We start from the raw sequence: 20,500 nt of genomic DNA, 5'->3' as shown, positions 1-20,500 counted from the left end.
AAAGTTCCCATTTACGCCCCTCTTCCCAACACCCTCCCACTCCCCCCTCCCTCTCCTCCTCCCTCTTTGTCCCTAAGGGCAGTCAGGATTTCCTGCCCTGTGGGAAGTTCAAGTTCCTCCCCCCTCCCTCCAGGTCCAGGAAGGTGAGTATCCAAACAGACTGGATCCCAAAAATCCAGTATATGCAGAGGAAACTAGTCCCAGTGTCATTGTCAATGGCTTCTCAGAAAGACTCCAGGCCAGCCACATTCAGAGAATCCGGCCACATTCAGAGAATCTGGTTGGATCACGTGCTCGTTCAGTCGCAGTCCAACTGGCCTTGGTAAACTCTCATTAGATCCGACCCCTTGTATCGGTGGGTGATAGCATCCCTCGCAGTCCTTCGTCATTTTCTTTGTCCTTCTGCTCCTCATTTGGATCTTGGGGGGCTCAGTCCGGTGCTCCAATGTGGGTCTCCGTCTGTATCGCCATCCAACGCCAGATGAAGGATCTATGGTGATAAGCAAAATATTCATCAGTATGGTTATGGGCCAAGGCCGGTTCAGGCACCCTCTCCTCTGTCCGGAGAACAATCTGGGGATCTCTCCTTGGACCTGGGATCCCATATATAATCAAGTTTCCTGTAAACCCTAAAATGACTCCCTTAGTTGAAATATATTCTTCCCTGATCCCATATTCATCCTTCCTCCCTTCCCCCCATCCCGGTCAACCAAGCTTTCTCCATTCCTCCCCTACTCCCTTCTCTCTAACCCTCTCCCCTTCCAACAACCCTCCCACCCCCCCACCATGCACCCAAGGTTACCTGGGACTCTTGACTATTTCCTACCTCCTGGCGGATAGCTAAATAATCTTCATCAGGTTCGTCTTCTTATTTAGCTTCTCTAGGATCACGAATAATAGGCTCAAAGACCTTTAATTATGGTTAGAATCCACTTATGAGTGAATACATACCGTGTTCCTCTTTTTGGGTCTGGCTTACCTCACTCAGTAAAGCGTTTTCTATGTCCATCCATTTGCATGCAAAATTCAAGATGTCATTATTTTTTACCGCTGAGTAAAACTCTAATGTGTATATGTTCCACACCTTCTTTAACCATTCTTCTATTGAGGGGCACCTAGGCTGTTTCCAGGTTCTGGCTATTACAAATAGTGCTGCTATGAACATAGTTGAACAAACGCTTTTGTAGTATGTTCGGGAATCTCTAGGGTATATTCCCAGGAGAGGAATTGCTGGGTCCTGAGGGAGATTGACTCCCAGTTTCCTGAGAAACCGCCACACTGATTTCCACAGTGGCTGCACAAGTTTGCATTCCCACCAACAGCGGATGAGTGTTCCCCTCATTCCACATCCTCTCCAGCATAGGCTATCATTGGTGTTTTTGACTTTAGCTATTCTGACAGGTGTAAGATGGTATCTCAAAGTGGTTTTGATTTGCATTTCCCTGATCGCTAAGGAGGTTGAGCATGACCTTAAGTGTCTTCTGGCCATTCGAAGTTCATCTGTTGTGAATTCTCTGTTCAGATCAGTACCCCATTTTTTAATTGGGTTAATTAGAGTTTTAGTGTCTAGTTTCTTGAGTTCTTTGTATATTCTGGAGATCAGACCTTTGTCTGATGAGGGGTTGGTGAAGATCTTATTTGACTCTTAACATTTGTTTGTTCCCTTATTTCTCTGTTAAGTTTCTGTCTGGCAAACCAGTCCAACAGTTTAGTGTTTTGATTATTATGTGACACAGGGACGTTTTTTAATGTTGTTGCTGATTCTATTCAGTGCTCTGGAAGCTTTTTGTACCTTCATAGGGAGGATATCCTTCTTTTGGTTGAGAAAGTTTTCTTCTATGATTTTGTTGAATATATTTTCTGTGTCTTTAACAGGAGTTCTTCTTCTTCAATTTCTATTATTTTTAGGTTTGGCCTTTTCATAGTGTCCCAGATTTCCTGGATGTTTTGTGTTAAGAATTTACTGGTTTTGACATTTTCTTTGACTGATGAATCTGTTTCCTGTATTGTATCTTCAATGCCTGATATTCTCTCTCCCATATCTTGTATTCTGTTGGTTACACTTGCATCTGTACTTCCTGTTCACTTACCCAGATTTTTCACTTCCCTTGGTTTGTATTTTCTTTCTTGCCTCTATTTTAATGCTCAAGTTTAGAACTGTTTCCTTCACCTGCTTGATGATTTCTTTTCTTGACTTTCTTTAAGGAGCTTATTGATTTCTTCCATTTTTTCTTTTCCTCTATTTCTTTAAGGGAATTTTTTATTTCTTTTTTAAGGACCTTTGTCATCTTCATAAAGTTATTTTTAAGGTTGTTATCTTCTGTGTCATGGATGTTCAAGTCGTGCTGTTGTAGGACCACTAGGCTCTGGTGGTGCCATAATGCTCTTTATGTTGTTGAATGTGTTCTTACACTGTCATCTACCCATCTCTTTCTCCAGCCAGTCAGGTGGGGCTTGTGGCTCTGGTGGTTACTAATGTGGTATGGGACAGTTGCGGGGGCAAATGGGGGTGGAGGATGTTGCTTTCCAGTAGTTAGGGCTGTGGTGTGTGGGGGAGAGGCACGAGATGTGCCCTGGGGGCTAGGACCTAGAAGAGCAAGGGTGTCCAGCCAGGAGTTTAGACACTCACCTCTTCAAGCAATTGGTAAAAATGGGGCTCATGAGGAGGGTAAAGGGAGAAGAACAGAAAGGAACACAGAGAGAGACACACAGAGAGAGACAAAGAGGGAGGAAGGGGAGAAGTGGGGAGAATGGAAAGAGGCAGAAGCTGCCTCTTCGGGGGAGTGTCAGAAAAAGGAAGAGACTCAGGCTGCAAGCAGGAAGGAAGATCTGTCTATATCAGCAGATGGAGGAGGGAGTAGGTGGGAATTGTTTCTTAAAGGGGCAGGACAGATCCTTGCATTCCCATCTCTTTTTTTTATATTAAAAAGGCAGAAGGTTAGGCATCACAGGTTAAAGGAATTGGAGTGGCAGATTCTCACGACTGCTTTCTGCTTCCTGTGTTATCTTTGGGGGGAACCTGAGAAGGCTGGGAAATGGTCACATCCTGGCATAGCTAGTCTCTCTGCTCTTATTCAGTGTTTGTGGTATGGAAATGTCTCTTGTGGTAAGAGAAAAAGGTGTCTCTTACACCTGTTTAAGGTATTGGCAGAACAGAGGACAAAGTTAAGTTTAAAAAAATTTTTTTAAGACCAGGCAGTTGAGGGGAGGTGTATCTGACCTGTTTAAGGTGAATCCTTCAATTCGACTCCCTGGAACTCACAAGAAATTTTTGGGTTTGTGAAAACAGAAATTTTAGACATATACATTGTATAAACAGTGGCATATTTATGTCAGAATGACTGTGACAGATATTTTTTGCACAATGAAAAGTGTTTTTAAGACTATGGAAGGCAGCATGAGAGAGAAATTTGATAACTTGTATTTGTCACATCTTTATAACTTGCAGGTCTTGTATTTGTAATTTACTGAAATTTGTTTGGTGAGGCTATTCTTTTAAACTGACAAAACCTCTCAGCTGTCAAACTAAATTAGAAATCTTTAGGAAGGAAGCAATTATGCTTGAGTTACTGATAAAAGCAACAGAGAACTTACTTGGTTGGCACCTAGAGCCCTCAGGGTCATCCATGGTTACTGAAGGTTATATTTGCTTTTTGCTGTTTACCGCAGGGCCTGTCAGGCTCCAGACGATCCTGTAGGTTAAGATATCTGTAGGAAGACAAGCCTACCTTGACCTGAGAAGCTAGGCTGTCGATTACAGCAATTCTGTCCACTGTCTAGTGGTCTTTAGTTTAGAAGAAAGGCAGGTTTTCCAAGTGCTCACACTTGGCAGTTGCAACGAATTGCGGATGGACGTTGTTCTGTGCCCATTTGTCTTCTGTCTTCTTTGGAGGAAGTAGAGGGCTGTTAGAAGCCAAACTGTCTCCTTGTTTAATGAAAGGTTTTTAATAATTAAATGTTTAAATGCCATATTCTCAAGATCTCCGAGCCGTTGAGGGCTGTTTATAGATGAGTTATAACTACAGTACAGAATCTGCCTGGAGAGCTGGATCCAAGCTTGACTGTACTGGCTCTCAACTTATCAGGTAGAGCAGGGTTGGATTAAATATAAAGTATTTTTGTAAGAGATTTAAAAATACATACCAGTTTAAAACATGAGACTTATTGTTTTTGTAACCTGAAATGAGATGCAATGAACTAACAATTACATTTAACAGTAAACACAGGTGCATTTAAGTTACATGCTTGAACACACACACATACACAGGGTGAACAGGAATTGGATGAAGTAGATGCTCTTGGTGAACCCTACCAAAGACATGCCACTGCATAAAACACACATGCAACAGAGTCGATGAGAGAAATTAGAGACAAAAACATCAGTAAACCAGGGGACCAGGCAGGGTATACTTCAGTAAAGATGGTGGGACTTGGTCACCTGACCTGGCTCTCAGTTAAAATGACAGTGAAGACACCTGACCTCAGTTAAGATGGTGGCAAAGTCACCCACGTAACAGCGTTAACACTGGGGAACAAGGCAGGGAATATCTCATTAAAGATGGTGGAACTTGGTCACCTTAAATTAATTCATTAGTATTAATCTCTGTTTTATAATGTGGCATTACTTCTCTTCCATCTTGTACCTTGTGTTTTCTCTCTGTGTCTCCTTAGCATCTTTCATGTGCCTCAACTCTCCTCTCTTGTGGAATATTAGTTGAAGATGTGTTGCATTTGTTTATGCTGTGAAACATTTGTTTAAATGATGCGAACATGTGCTGCATTCTTTTATGTTGCATTTGTTTAACTCTGTGAAGCTGCCTAAAACACTAGTTTGGTCTAATAAAGATCTTAATAGCTAGTCAGGAAAGGTATAGGCGGGAATGCCAGGCAGAGAGAATAAATATAAGGAGAAAAAGAGAAAAAGAAGGAATGGGAAAAAGAGGAGAGGGCAAAGCAAGGGGTCACTCACCCAGCACCACAGCAAGACAAAGAATAAGAGAGAAAGAAACGATATACAGACATAGAAAATGGTAAAAGCCAAGAACATGATTTAAGAAAACCTAGAAAGGAACGTGCCAAGCTGAGGTCTGGCATTCATAAGTAAGAATAAACTTCTGTGTGATTATTTGGGAGCTAGGTGACACGTTCGCAAAGAGCAAAAGTGTAAAAAACAAAAAAACCCAAACACAAAACCCCAAACAACCACACTTCCTTTTTCTATATGCCTGGAAGTTCTGTCTATACCTCCTGCCTAGCTATTGGCTATTGATCTTTTTATTACATGAATCATAGCAAAGCAATACACTTTCACAGAGTGTACAAATAACTCACATCACTCTCTGGCACCATCTTCAGGGGTACCAAACATGCACATAGTATATATACATAAACCTTACACATAATAAAGTAAATAAATCTACAAAATTTTTAAAACGATAAGATGAAAGCACACCAACCCTCTGTTGGTTGGTTTTTATCAACTTGACATAAACCTGGGCATATCTGGGAGTAGAGATCTCAACTGAGGAGCCCTTCAGTAGGGGGACTCTCTAGATTTCATGCCACCAGAAGGTGGTGCCCTGTGATTCCTGTGGCCTCCTCTGGTCACACACCCTGGCTGTCATGGGTGGCACTGAACATTCAATGATAAAATAAACACAGTATGTTGATGTATGTTGATGCATTTACTGATCTCATCTTACGAATGCCATCTCTGCCTCCGAGAGTTTCCCAGACAACAGCATCCAGCTTAACTTGATTTCTCTTTCCCAGTTGCATAATCCTCAAGAAGGGATCTTGTCTTCTAGGTCCATGGTTGGGAGTGCTCAGAGGACCACAGAGGAAGACCAATCTGAGTGCCTGATTTCCAGAGAGGAAGACCCTAGTTGCTGGGAGAGCAGGCTGCTTCATAAGTAAGGGCCTGCTTAGGTGGCTAGATTTGTGCTGCCTAAGGCAAGGACAAGGGGCTGGAATAGCAGCGGTCACTCGTAATCTCATGACTCCCATGAAAGGTGACAGGGAGGAGCACAGCGGTAATTTTTTTTTTTTTGAGTCCAACTCATCAATTCAGGCAGAATGGCCAGAGGTGCTGGGCATTGGTTCCTGTCTTCTGAGGTTACAGAGTGCATACCCAAGATGATGGATGGACTGTGGAGAAAGGGCAGGGCCAGCGGGGGACATTCTGAGACTTAGATGTCACCCATGATTACAGACTCAATTCTGTCACAGTTCCTCCTTAGCTCCACCCACCTCCAGCTCCTCCTGTGAGATAGACACAGCTGAAATTCATGTCACAGTTGTGTTGTCATTGTCTGTCCTCCAAATGACCTCCATGTGACAGCAAACAAGACAGTGAAGATAAGGGTCTTACTGAGGAGTCCACAGACCATGAGAACAACCATGTTGGAAATGGAGACCCTGTGGAGAGATGAGATTGAAGGTTGGCCAATGACCACCCACACTGCTGAGTCTAGAAAACTCTTCCCCATCCAATCTTTCTAACTTAGCTCCTCCCTGACTTTCTTTCAGCCTGTGGGAAAGTTTAGAGGCAGTTTAGATGATCTCTTCCTTAAATAACAATTAAAAATATGGTTGCAGAAGAGTCTAGGGGTCAGGTCCAAGAGATGCATAACGAGGAGTTCACCCGGGCATCTTGCCCTTCTGTGTGGAATGGCATCAGGCTCATATCTAGGGAACCTGCTCCCTATTGTCCCCATTCTCACCTGCTTCTGGGGACAGTTGTCCTACCTTAGCCTTCATTTTCCTATCCAGAAACCAAGAAGAATCCAACCTTACTAAAAACCCCATTGCAGTGTTGTCATGATTTTAGCAAAACAGTTCTCCACGTGGACAGCAGTAGACATAGGAAAGGGGCCCACCCAGGAGAGAGAGAGAGAGAGAGAGAGAGAGAGAGAGAGAGAGAGAGAGAGAGAGCGCTCACCTGACCTGGGCAGATAGGTGGGGGCACGGTGCTCTACATGGTAGGACACAGGGACAAAAGGAATATAGAGGTAGAAGTTGACTCACACAAATGCCTGTTAGAAACCTGAAAATCTTACTCTAGGATCCTGAGACCAGTGGGTGGAGATATAGCTTGGAGTTAAAATATCTACACAGCATGGGTAAGGCCCCCATTTCTATCCTCAGCATTGCTAAAAACAACACCAGAACTGCTGAGAATTATGGCAGAAATTGACACCCCATCAGTGTAGAGTTGGGTTCTCTCACCAGTGTTGAACCCAAGGAAAAAAGAAACAAATTAAGGAAATAAAGCAAAGCAAAAACAAAAGAAAAGCAAAGGCAAAAACTGGAGCCATCTCCAAAATTGCAGGAGTTGTGGGGCTGGTCAGGCATGAGGGTGCATGCCTTTATTCCCAGCACTTGTGAAGCAGAGGCAGGTGGATGGATCTCTGTTGAGTTTGCAGTCAGCCTGATCAACATAGAGTTCCAGGTCAGCCAAGGCTACACTGTGAGATCTTATCAAAGCAAACCAAAGCAAACCCGTGGCTTGAACACTTTCCAGCTCTGATTGTCCAGTATCCCTACACTACAGAGGTTCCCGACTTGCATGAAATCACACAAATTGCCTGCCATGAGAACCCAGGGTCACTAAGAGTATTTCACTACACTATCCCACTCCTGGGTTGGTGGGACTATTAGCCACTAAAGACATATTTCCCTTCTCTTCGTACCCAGGAGTGAAAGAAAGTAGAAGGTGAGTTGGGGAGGATGGGGTGAGCTGGAGAGCACGGGATGAGCTGGGGAGCACGGGATGAGCTGGGGAGGATGAGATGGGGAGGACGGGATGATATGGGAAGGACGGGATGAGCTTTGGAGCACGGAGTCTCTTCTCAGTCAGTCATCACTTCTAACCTCTCAGGGAAATTCTTCACAGACTGAGGGGACTTGAGTCTGCCCCTGCTCCACTTAACCTCATCTTCATCCCCATATCCTCTCAGCACATGGGCTGGGGACAAAAGCATTTGAGAAAGGAGCCCAATAGCCTGAAAATGTAATGGTAACATTTTCCATATTGATGAATGTGACTTTAGGATCTGAAGAGGGAACAACAGCAGGTGACCTGGCTTATGGTTACACACACACACACACACACACACACACACACACACCTGGCAAAGACAGTGCTCAGGTCTTTTGTGGTATTAAAGGGCAGAGCTTCAGTTCTTGTCCAAGTCGGAATCATGGCAGAGGCTGTAGTATTTGAATGATCTGCAGGAAGACACCGAGAATGTATGGATAAGTGGATAGATCGATGATAGAAGGATGGGTAATAAATGGATAGTTAAATAGGTACAGAGGAGTTTGTCTGAGAAGGGAAAAGAACATGGTTATTCATGAAGCAATGTTTTCTTTTACTAAATCCAAAGAAGCCAACCTGAAGCAGAGACAGAGACAGACGAGAGAAAGGAGAAAAGGAGGAGGCTGGAGAGGCGTGAAGGAAAGACTCCTCGGGCTGTCTGAGCTGTGGAAACCTTCTCCTCTGCTGCTGGCCAGCTCTGCACCTCCCCCTTCTCCCCCTGACAGCTCTCTCTGCCTCTGTAAGTCACGTCTTTCTAAGGTGTCCTTACTGCTGTACTGCATGTGAGCCTCAGCCTGGGCTTGGCACAGACTCCCTGCTCTAGGAAGGGAGGCCCTGCTTCTCTTTTCTCTGCCATCCTTGATCATCCACTATTCCTACTGGGGGTGTAGAGCCCAGCAAGGCACTAGCACTTCCTTGGTGAATTCAGAAATTCATAGGGGCACTTGTAAGTACATTGGTCCCTACTGAAGTGAGCCTAGACACTTGTTCCTCATAATTAGGTATCACGTCAGATCTGCTGAGCCAGGGTCTGCATGAAATAAGGAGTTCAGGTGGTTCATGCCCACAACAAGGTCTGAGACACACAGTTTAGAAGCCCAAGGAGCCAACACGATCATTTTGGGTGGAAGAGAGTAGATTTATGAGCTTCATAAGGACACAACTTCTAAGTAGAGATTTGGGAAATGGAACCCAATTATGTTCTATGTCAACTGCTTGCCCTTTACTGAACCCTTCTCCCCAAGGGAAATCATGGATAGAACTCCACTTGCCATTGTCCTGCACTGGACCTCAGATTAAGATTCAGGGAGAAAGCCAGGCTTGTAGAAACCCTGGGCTCCAATGCATCCTCACCTGATCCAGTTCCCTCTCCCCTCTCACAGCGTGTGCTCTGCAGCCTGAAATGTCAGCTGAGCTCTGAAAGAAATACTTTTCAAAAAAAAAAAAAAAAAAAAAAAAGAAAGAAAAAAAGAAAGAAAGAAAGAAAGAAAAGGAAAGTAAAAAAAAAAAAAAACTGTAGAAACCTTTGCAGCACCAAGGTCAGGCCAGTAGTGGACCCAGACCATGGACATTTGCAGAAACAGGACTGAGCCAGCGACCTAGACCGGAAAAGGCCGGAGACAGAGACCTCCACAAGAGTAGGTACAAGAGAGCAATCGCTAAGAGAGTAGGCCTGAACCAGAGACCTCTGCAGCGCTGGGCATGAGTCAGGGACCTCTGAGGAAGTAGGCCTGAGCCAGGACCTCTGTGGGTCTGGATGTGTGTTTGGGACCTCTGAGGGAGTAGGCAGGAACCAGAGAAGTAGGCAGAGGCCAGAGCAGCTCAAAGGCTCAAAAGAAAGAACACCAAGCAAGGAATCTTTGAGGGAACCGGCCTGAATGACCCTTGACATTGTAGAGCAAACCTTGTAGCTCCGAATGGATTCCAGGAACACGGGGTGACTAACGGGGTGACTGGAACCATGACCCTGACTGCACCACAAGGAGCAACCTTGTAAGCATTGAATCTACTGGCACCTGGAAGATTGATCACCAGGGTCACAGACAGCACTAGCTACACCAATCAGAGGAAAAGATGGGTAGACAAGGTAAGAACACATGCAACATCACAAAGAACAACACGACACCAATAAAAATTAGTGGCCCTACAACAGCAAGACTTAAAACACCAAATATAGATGAAGCAGAAGAAAGTGACCTAAAAAATAACTTTAGGAGAATGTTTGAAGCCCTTAAAGAGGAAATGAAAAATTCCCTCAAAGAATGGAGGGAAAGACAAATAAAATATTGGAAGAAATAAAATAAAATCTCTTTAGAAAAGAAAAAAAGCAATAAAACAGATGAAAGAAACTATTCAAGACTTGAAAACTTAAATAGAGACAAAAAGAAAGCACAAATTGAAGGGATTATAGAAATGGAGATTATGAGGAAATGGTCAGGACCTACAAATGAAAGCACAAATAGCAGGATACAAGAGATGGAAGAGAGACTCTCAAGCTCTGAAGATACACAATAGAGGAAATAGACTCACCAGTCAAAGAAAACATTAAATCTAACAAAAACTTAACAAAAAATATCCAGAAAATATGGAACACCATGAAAACACCAAACCTAAGAATAATAGCTATAGAAGAAGGAGAAGTCCAACTCAAAAGTACACAAAATGTATTCAACAAAATCACAGAAGAAAACCTTTCCAACCTAAAGGAAGATATGCATTATGAAGATACAAGAAGCTTACAGAATACCAAATAGACAGAATCAAAAAAAGTCCCTTGCCACATAAAAATCTAAACACTAAACATACAGAATAAAGAAAGAATATAAGAGCTGCAAAGGAAAAGCGTCAAGTAACACATAAAACAGACCTATCAGAATTATACCAGACTTCTCAAAGAAAAAAATAAAAGCCAGAGGGTCTTGCTCAAGTGTTATGCAGACATTAAGAGACCATGGATGCCAGCCTAGACTACTATACCAAGCAAAACTTTCAATCACTATAGAAGGACAAAACAAGATATTCCATGACAGAACCAGATTTAACTAATACCTAGCCACAAACCCAGCCCTTCACAACGCACTAGAAGGAAAACTCCAACCTAAGGAAGTTGGCTACATCGACAAAAACACAGGCAATTTATGATTTCACAGCAGCAAATCCCAAAGAAGGGGAAACACACACACATACACACACAATAACATCGCTGACAAAGAAAACTCAATTAACAGGAGATAGCAATCACTTCAAGAGGAAGATCTGTTGGTACCCAGGTTTTTCCCCTTTGCTGGAGGTGCTATGCAGGGTCGTTTTTTCATCTACTTCCTGGTTTCTCTGCTCATTGCACCAGCCTGAGGGTGTAGCTTAGAGAGAACTCGCCCTCTTCTGTTATGGTAATACCATCTGCAAGCAAGGTTCCCTGTGCAGGCAGGTTCCCTGATCAGCTGCTCTCTGACCCTGGGTGTAGCCGGCCTGACTTCTTCTTCCCCTGTTCCGGATGGGAGGGGGCTGTTGCCCTTTTTGCCCCCTAGTATATATACCCGACTTGTGCTTAATAAAGTGGCCATTTACTCTTTGGTAAATGAGCCTGTCTCTCTGTGTGTTCAACCCTTAGGATATTTATTCGTTCTCGTGGACCTGATTCGGGAAAGTGCGCGCCTGTTTTGGGTGTGGGGATTCACAGAAAAGTGCAGACAACAAAGATCAGCACCAGAGGCTTCTGCTGTATAAGTACCATGTGCTTACCGATTGTGTCACTGGAGCATCAGAGGCTTCTTATATAGTTGGCTAGCCATTTGAGCAAGAAACTACTCTTGCCTGGATTGCTTGGTGAACTGGACATACAAAATCCACAGAGAAATGACTGCTGAACTTGCCTAAAGTGAGGTCATCCTTCAGGGTTCCTGCTTCATGGAAAAGTCTGTCAGATATTCTGCAGGATACAGAAGAAAGTGATTGACAAACTGTCAATGTAGGCAGACCTGTCTTTGAAATTTCCTGCTTCATGAAAATGTCTGGCAGATACTATGGGCCCATAGACTGAAGATGGATGCCCCAATGGTACAGAAGAAGTTTGGGTGACTGTCCAGGTAGTGAGATGTCTCTGTCAATTCTAGAGTTTTGAAAGTTGCTTACAATGAACTTACTGTTTACTTAGGTAATAGTATATCCTTCTGGAGTCTTTGATGGAGTTGAAGAATTTATAGTTATAGTTTTCCTTAGCTATGATAAAAGATAAAATAGATATAAATATTGTAACTGTAATTCTTGCTTGATAGCTGTTTTGTTATATGTAATTTTACTATGCTAAAGTTGAAGCCTTCTTTTTATTTAAACAGAAAAGGGGAGGTGATGTGGGATTTCCCTCTGTATGCTGTGATTACCATTAATGAATAAAGAAACTGCTTTGAACCTATAGCAGGGCAGAACTTAGGTATGCAGGAAAAACTAAACTGAATGTTAGAAGAAAGAAAGGTAGAGTTAGAGAGAAGCCACATTGCCCTGCTGGAGACAGATGCCAGAACTTTGCAGGTAAGCTACTGCCACGTGGCAATACACAGATTAATAGAAATGGATTAAATTAATATGTAACAATTAGCCAATAAGAAGCTAAAGCTGACTGGCCAAGAGTATTTTAAATAATACAGTTTCTGTGTGGTTATTTTCAGGGCTAAACAGTCAGAAACTAACAAGCAGCCCTCTACTAACAGGAGAGAGCAGGAATAAAAGGAACATACCTAAACATAATAAAGACAATATACAACAAGTCAACAGACAACATCAAAATAAATGGAGAGAAACTCAAAGTGATCCCACTGAAATTGGGAACAAGAGAAGGTTGTCCACTCTCTCCTTATCTATTAAATATAGTATGTGAGGTCCAAGTTAGAGCAATAAGACAACAAAAGGAGATCAAGGGGATACAAATCAGAAAAGATGAAGGCACTATTTGCTGATGAAATGATAGTTGACATAAGTGACGTCCAAAAAATCTACTAAGGAACTTTTACAACTCATAAATACTTTCAGTAATGTAGCAGGATAAAAGATTAACTAAAAATCAGTAACTCTCATCAGTACACAGATGATAAATAGACTGAGAAAGAAATTAGAGAAACATTATCCTTCACAATAGAAACAAATAACATAAAATACCTTGGAATAACTCTAACCAAACAAGTGAAACATGTATGAAAAGAGTTCAAGTGTTTGAATAAAAAAAATCAAAGAAGACACCAGAAAATGAAAAGATCTCCCATGTTTTTGGGTATGTAGAATTAACATAGTAAAAATGGCAATCTTGTCAAAAGCAATCTACAGATTCAATGCAATGCCCACCAAAATCCCAGCAAAAATTTTCACAGATCTCTAAAGAACAGTACTCAACTTCATATGGAAAAGCAAAAACCCCAGGAGAGCCAACACAATCCTGTACAATAAAGGAACTTCTGGAGGCATCACAATTTCTGACTTCAAACTCTACTGCAGAGCTACAGTACTGAAAACAGCCTGATATTGACATAAGAACAGACAGGAGGAACAATGGAACCGAATCAAAGACCTGGATATCAATTCTGATACCTCCAAACACCTGATTTTTGACAAAGAGGCAAAAAATTTAAATTGAAAAAAATAAAGAATATTCAACAAATGATGCTGGAATAACGAGATTTCAACACACAGAAGAATGAAAATAGATTCATATCTCTGAGCATGCTCAAAACTCAATTCCAAATGGATCAAAGCCCTCAACATAAAACCAACCACACTGAACCTCCCAGAAGAAAAAGTGGGCTGTACATTTGAAAGAATTGACTCAGTGTTGGGTGTTGTGAACCCAGACCCTGAATTTCCTGTAAACAACTTGTTATGCTTGCAGCTGCTCTGAGCAAAACAACTTGTTTTTCCTGTGTTTGTAGCTACTCTGAGCAGGAGACCCTCAGGAGTTCCTGATGGCAGGGGAGCGGTTTCTTGCAGGGGAGTGGTTTCTTGTGTGTTTGGCTGGGGCATGGCTATCAGTTAAGGATCCCTATATAAGCAGTTCTGGTACACAATAAAGTGAGCATTCTTGTTTCAAGGATGACCTGTGTCTCTGTATGTGTGTCTTTGGTGTTTATATCTTCAGGCCCTTGATCGGCCCACAAATGGTCCTGTAGGGCAGGCTCCGCACAACAAGTGTAGTACCGTAGTACATGTAGTAGTATGGACAGTATAGTCCAGGAGATCACTTCCTAAATATAACCGCAGCAGCACAGACACTGAGAGAAGCAATTAATAAATGAGACCTCCTGAAACTGAAAAGCTTCTGTAAAGCAAAAGACAGAGTCCACAAGACAAAACAGCAGCCTACAGACTGGGAAAATATCTTCACCAACCCCACATAAGACAGAGGGATGATCTCCAAAATATACAAAGAACTGAAGAAATTTGTCATCAAAAGAACAAATAGTTCAATAAAAAATTGGGGTACAGACCTAAACAGAGAACTCTCAACAGAGGAATCTAAAATGGCTGAAAGAAACTGAAGAAAATGCTCTACATCCTTAGCCGTCAGAGAAATGCAAATCAAAACGACTCTGAGATTCCATCTCACAACTGTAAGAAAGGCCAAGATCAAAAACACCGATGACAACTTATGCTGGAGAGGATGTGGGTTAAAGGGAACACTCCTGCAGTGCTGGTGGCAATGCAAACTGTACAACCCCTCTGGATGTCAGTGTGGCGATTTCTCAAAAATTAGGAAACAACCTTCCTCAAGACCCAGTAATACCACTTTTGGGTATATATCCAAAGGATGCTCAATCGTGCCACAAGGACATGTGCTCAACTATGTTCACAAAAGCATTGTTTGTCATAGCCAGAACATGGAAACTACCTAGATGTACCTTGCCCGAAGAATGGATAAGTAAAATGTGGTACATTTACACAGTGAAGTACTACACAGCAGAAAAAAAATGATGACATCTTGAAATTTGCTGGCAAAAGGATGGATCTAGAAAACATGATTTTGAGTGAGGTAACCCAGACCCAGAAGGATAAATATCATATTCCGTACTCATAAGTTGCTTTTAGACATACAAAGAAATCCAACCTACAATTCACAATCCCTCAGAACCTAGACAACAATGAGGGTGCTAAGAGAAACATAGATAGATCTAATAATCTACATGGGAAGTAGAAAAAGACAAGATCTCCTGAGTAAATTGGGAGCATGAAGAGCATAAGAGAGGAAGAATGGGGAGCAGAGAAAAATGTATTGCTCAATAAAAACAACAACAACAAAGACAACAAGAGCAGTTCAGGGTGCAGTCATCACAGCAGGGAACTCAAGACAACAGGAGCTGAAAGCAGCTGATGGCAGGGCATCCACAGTCAGGCAGTAGAAACCAGTGAATGTTCCAGGTGCACTTCCCCTTTTATATTGAGTCTAGGACCCAAGCTTAGGGAATGGTGCCTCTCACTTTTAGAATGGGTCTTCCCAGCTAAAGCTTTGATAGTCCCTCACATCTGAGGCCAGATGCCTGTCTCCCTGGTGATTCTAGGTTCTGCCATATTAACGACTAGAACCGCACAGGGCAAGCACTTTACTGACTGACCCATCTCCCCAGGCCTGTGTCCACTGTGTTTGAACATATAAAGGTCACACCTAATGCTCTGCCTCCATAGGGTGTGCCTGCGCCAAAGCTTTCCTGAAATAACCTCCAGACACCCATTGAACCAAAAGGTTGGACATGCTCTGCAGCAGGGAAAACCCTGGGAGGAGCTGTTCACACTGTGAGCCTAAGAACATGAAAGACTGATTCAGAGCCTTCTGCCACTGCAGTCTTCTGCACGAGATACACAGGAGACTCAGGCCACTACAGCAGCCTCTGGGCCGCCTTCCCAGAGCTCAGAGGTTCTCAGTCATCAAGAGCAGTTTCTTGAGGATCGCATCTCCCAGCCTTCCCCACTAAGCCTCATATGCCTCTCTGTGTAGCTGTCTCCTCTTGGTCCACATCTCTCAGTGCCTTCTCCATTTGCTCTGAAGTCTCTCTCATGTGATGGAGCCTGCCACCCCTGGAGAGAAGGTTTCTGATGGGATTGCAGAAAGGAATGTTTGGGCGTGGGCAGCTGTGACAGCTGGAGGGAAGAACAAGATCCTTCAATGAACAGAGTTGTGTTAGCAGCAGCGGAGGAGGAAGAGGAGGAGGAGGAGAAGGAAAAGAAGAAGAAGAAGGAGAAGGAGAAGGAGAAGGAGAAGAAGAAAAAGAAAAAGAAGAATAAGTGTTTAGAATAACTGGTAAATACTGCCCAGAGGTCAGCAAACCTGGGTTCTAGGGTTGGCTCTACCCTGACCCAGCAGGGAGCCTTACCAGGAGGGGGTCTTCCCTGTACCCCAGTTCTCAGCTATTAGAAGTGATGAGAGTCCTCTCCAACTCTGGATCCTGTTGATCAGGAAAGCTGAGAGACACATAGAAGGCGGAAGCTCACCTCTTGACACCACCAGGCGGATGGTTCTGAGAACACCGATTGCTCCGCCATTGTCACGGATCCCACAATAGTAGAGACCCGAGTCTCCCACTGTGAGTGCAACCATGGTGACAGTGAAGAAGCGAGAGGCAGGATGGTCCCGGATGGTGAATTTTGACCACCGAGAATTTGTGCTGAGACTGGACACTAACACTTTACAACTTTCTGCTGATGTTTGCTGACACCACACCTTCATCATGTTGACGTATTGGCTGTGATCATACTGGCATTTCACAGAAAATGTCTGGCCCTCCACTTTTTGATATAACTCTGCATCTTCTGCGCAACAACCTGGGAAAACACACACACCCTTCTCATCAGAGAATCGCCCAGTCTCCACAGCAGGGCTAGGAGAGGGGCTCCCTCTTTGTGTCTATGCTCAGGATGCAGCTTAGAGCCATTCGCTGGCCACAACACACCATGTTTTCCACCTTTCCAATAGAGCCCCATTTTGCACACCTCCCAACCCCTTCCCTCTCCTGTCCCTGGTTCCTTCCCTCTATCCTTGTCCCCTGTACTAACCTGAGGCCAGGAGCACCAGCAGGATGGGGGATAGCAGGTATGTGGCCTCCCAGGCCATAGGTCCTCTTCTCGAGCTGTAGGGGAGCAAACAGGGAAGGAGGTAGGGATGCTCTGAGGAGAAGAGACCAGGTCAGGGCAGGGTCCAGGCAGCCCCCACAGCCAGTGCAGGGTGAACTGCTGAGGAAGCCGGGAACTTGGAGGACAAGAGGGAAGCTGAACAATGCCTGTGCGGCCCTGTGGCTCCTCCTTCACAGGCTCTAGTTCTAGGCTTCTGAACTGAACTAGATTAAGGCTCACAGAGATGCTGCAATATCCTACCTTAAAGACCGGAGTGAGAAACTTTGAGAAAGTCCAGGAAGGAACCATAGTGAAGTAAGAATATGCTCAGTTCTCCTCAGCACCACTCACAACCCCCCACTTCCTCTTTCTTCTCCAGCTTGTGTTTTCTTCCCACATATGGCTCCCACTGAAGGCAGATGACAGAACCAGAGGCCCTTTAGAGACCTGGCTACAACTCTAAGGCACCTTGCTGTCAGGGGTCAGAATTTTGCCCACAGGCCCACCTGGGAGCCAGCAAGTTCCATGTGGCCTAGAGGGGATGAGAAGAAGGGGGTGGACATGCATCCTCAGGAATGGAAGAGCAAGGGGGTCCTGCGTAGTGTGGAGACTGCAAAGCTGGGTATGAAGGAAGAGAGCTCGGAAGTAGGGAAGGAAAAGGGGACACCAGCCTCGTGTCACCCCCATAAACCCAGCTTCCCAACATGTCACAGTCACTGCTAATGTACTCATCAAACACATTTCAAAAGTAACTGTCACAGGACTAGGTTTAGAGATGGCTCAGCAGGCAGGGACACTTGCTACCAAGGCTGATAACCTGGGTTTGAGCTCCATGGCCCACATGGTAGAAGGAGAGAATCAACTCCCAAAAGTTCTACTCTATCTTCTACATATGTGAAAACTTAAAGTAAATAAATAAAATGTTATTACATGATCTACAAGAAGTCACTAGCTACAGGCTGTTCATAGTATCAGATAAGCAAACAGAGAACCAGGCATGCTGGTGTGTAACTCTAACCCAAGACCTTGGGAGGTGGAGGCTGGAGGGTGTGAGGTCATGTTCATCCTTGGCTAAACAGCAAATTCAGTCCAGCTTACATGAGACCCTGTTTCAAAATAATAAACCCAAGAATGAAAATACTATAGAAGCAGGGAAGCCCCTTTAAATGACAATGTTGTGTAGCAGCTGGGATGGCATGGGAAACGGGGTGACCCAGATGGCACAGGACTTGAGAAGGACTCTGGGGAGGAAAGGGACAGATGTGTGTGGCTCGACATGCAGTGAGGAAGCCCAGGCCCCGTGTGAGGAGGTCTGAGAGGCAGGGGAAGCCTTTGACCAAGCTGGCACAGGGTGCTAAGACTTTAGAGAGCAGTGTCAGTCAGTGGCGAGGCGGGATTTCTAGAAGGAACGTGGGTCATGGGAAGGTGGCCTTCAGCAGCTGAACTGCTCGCTGAGGTGACATCTCCTCCTCACCCCTCCCAGCATGGAGTAAGAAGTCCATGGATGCAGAGTGCAGACCTGGCAGCTTGCATCACTGTAAGCAGAGCAGGCATGCATCTGCAGCCATGCTGTGAACTGTTCTTGAGTGTGCACAACTGTGGCCCAGGGTTACTTCACCTGCTCTTTCTGGCCAAAAGGGTGAGCTTTGTGCAGGGGATTCCAGTCTCTAATGGCCCTTACCTCAGGAAGTGGTTACCTTTCCATGCAGCTCACAAAGTGGCCAGTAGCTCCAAGACCTGGAGGACGTGTGGGTGTGGAAGCCTCAGGGCAGGATGGAGAGTGTGGCCTCCTGTGCTCTGAAGAAGGGAGAGGCTTCTCTGAAAGACGGTGAGGGAGAAAGCAGAGAAGCCATGAGAGCAACCGCACAGGAGCCATGACTGCAGGAGAGACTGGAACACACTGGTCCAGGACAGGAGGCTGAGACAAGAGCTGTGGGTGCCCACCTTGTGGGGAACCTGGAAAGGGGGCTGTGAGGGGGTCACTGGGGCCACAGACAAGTCAACAGTCAGGCTCCTGTAGGGGAACAGGAAGCACAGCTGGGCTTTGCCAGGACACTGAGGTCCGGTCATCAGTCTGAGCCAGCCTTTCTGTTCTCAGCGGGGTCTTAGGTTTCAAATACGACACCCTGCTAGTGTTGTTCTATGACCTCCAGTCATCATCGTGAGGACCCCAGGATAAGCAGGTATTGTAGTTTTGATGTAAGACATTCCCTCTCCAGCGTGTTTGCACACTTGGTCCCCAGCTGGTGGTGCTGCTTGGGTGTGGGTTCCCAAGCCAGATGAGGGACAGTGGAGAATTGCCCATACCCTGGACATCTCTCAGAGAGCACGGCAGGAGTGTGGTCTCTACCTACCCAATTCAAGACTGGGCCTAACCGAACTCCATAGAGACAAAAGCTACATCGTGATAAAGTCAGTCTCATTTCTGTGTCCTGTCCATCCTCCCCTCCCTCCTCTAAAGAACTGGCTTTTCAGGGATCATGTGACCAGCAGCCCTGTCTGCTAATCTGCCTGGAATGCTCAGAGGGCCCAGTCCTTCACTGCAGGACTTCCTCCCTTGACTTCATTTCCCTTCTCCCCTGTGCCCACAGATCGATAAGCTGGCCCTGCCATTTTAATAGACCTGTCCTAAGAAACAGTCTCCAGGGCCCTTCACACCCTTTGCACTCACACTGCGACCCTGCTCCCCGGCTCCTCTGAATCCTAAGACTGCCAGTGATGGGGGCAGGCGGCCCACATTTGGGATCCTTGTGGAACCTTTGCGGGTTGGAGTTTCTTCAGAGAAACTGGGTCACTGGAGTCAGGCTTGGAGGTTGTATAGTTTGGTCCCGCTTTGTGTTCCTTATCTACTTCCTGGGTGCAGAGGCAGTGTGATCAGTCAGCCTCCTGCACCTGCCAGTGTGTCTTCCCTGCTGAGATGATTGCACCCTTGTGGAACTATGAGCCAAAATAAAACCTGTGTCTCTTCAATTATTCCTTTTATTTACATCTTTTACCATAGCAACAAGGAAGCAAACAAAACCAAACTGAATGTCAAATCCAAGAAACCACACTACTGTGAACATTTTGAGCCAGTTCACACAGACCACTGTAGTGAAAGTCATGAGGAGCACACCCGTGAACACACCAGTGAGCATTCAGGCCTTCCGAGTTTCTCTCTGTCATTCACAAAACTGCAGGTAGAGACCGCACCTACCTTGTGAAGTCCTTGTGAGGATTCCTGAGATACTGTATGGAGAAGCTTAGTGCTAAATAAATATGAGATATTAATATTCAATGTAAAATCATAGTGGAGACATAGATCAATCGGTAGACGACTTGCCTAGCATGCAGGAAGTGTCTGGGTTCAAACTCCAGGGCCACATAAACTTGGCACGGTGGCACACACCTGCAATTGTAACACTCAGGCAGTGGTGGGAGGATCTGAAGTTCAAAGTCATCCTTGGCTACCTGAGAATTCTAGGTTTTTACTGAAAATGTTTATCTCTTTTCTCCAAACAGATCTAGGAAGGGAGGTATGACATCTTTAGTGATTATTTGTTCTTAAAGGGGGCCTCATCAATTTAAAAATAAAATCTCATAGTTAAGATGGGGGCC

At 44.6% G+C, this 20,500-nt stretch overlaps 1 protein-coding gene across 1 annotated transcript; it reads right to left on the bottom strand.

The window, feature by feature from the left end:
* Positions 1–15,848: 15,848 nt before the first annotated feature.
* On the bottom strand, positions 15,849–17,147 carry LOC125407681 (trem-like transcript 4 protein). The gene is made up of 3 exons (XM_087897879.1): positions 16,847–17,147; positions 16,286–16,615; positions 15,849–15,934 (listed from the first exon to the last, which is right to left on the bottom strand). Exons 1-3 carry the CDS (start codon positions 16,902–16,904, stop codon positions 15,849–15,851), a joined length of 474 nt encoding a protein of 157 aa, XP_087754005.1. The 5' UTR covers positions 16,905–17,147.
* Positions 17,148–20,500: the final 3,353 nt, after the last annotated feature.

This window comes from Myodes glareolus, chromosome 18 (assembly GCF_982192425.1).
Source record: "Myodes glareolus chromosome 18, mMyoGla1.1, whole genome shotgun sequence".
Classification (NCBI taxonomy): Eukaryota; Metazoa; Chordata; class Mammalia; order Rodentia; family Cricetidae; genus Myodes; species Myodes glareolus.
The sequence above is the reverse complement of the archived record's forward strand: the minus strand, read 5'-3'. Positions and strand labels throughout refer to the sequence as shown.

Bases quoted from the DNA above. Each gene is read 5' to 3' on its own strand.
- LOC125407681 (XM_087897879.1), bottom strand. From the start codon at position 16,904: ATGGCCTGGGAGGCCACATACCTGCTATCCCCCATCCTGCTGGTGCTC. The intron at 16,616-16,846 runs GTTAGTACAGGG...GTGTTTTCCCAG, and splicing joins GCTGGTGCTCCTGGCCTCAG to GTTGTTGCGCAGAAGATGCA. The intron at 15,935-16,285 runs GTGAGCTTCCGC...TCTTCCCTCCAG, and splicing joins CCGCCTGGTGGTGTCAAGAG to CTGTCACAGCTGCCCACGCC.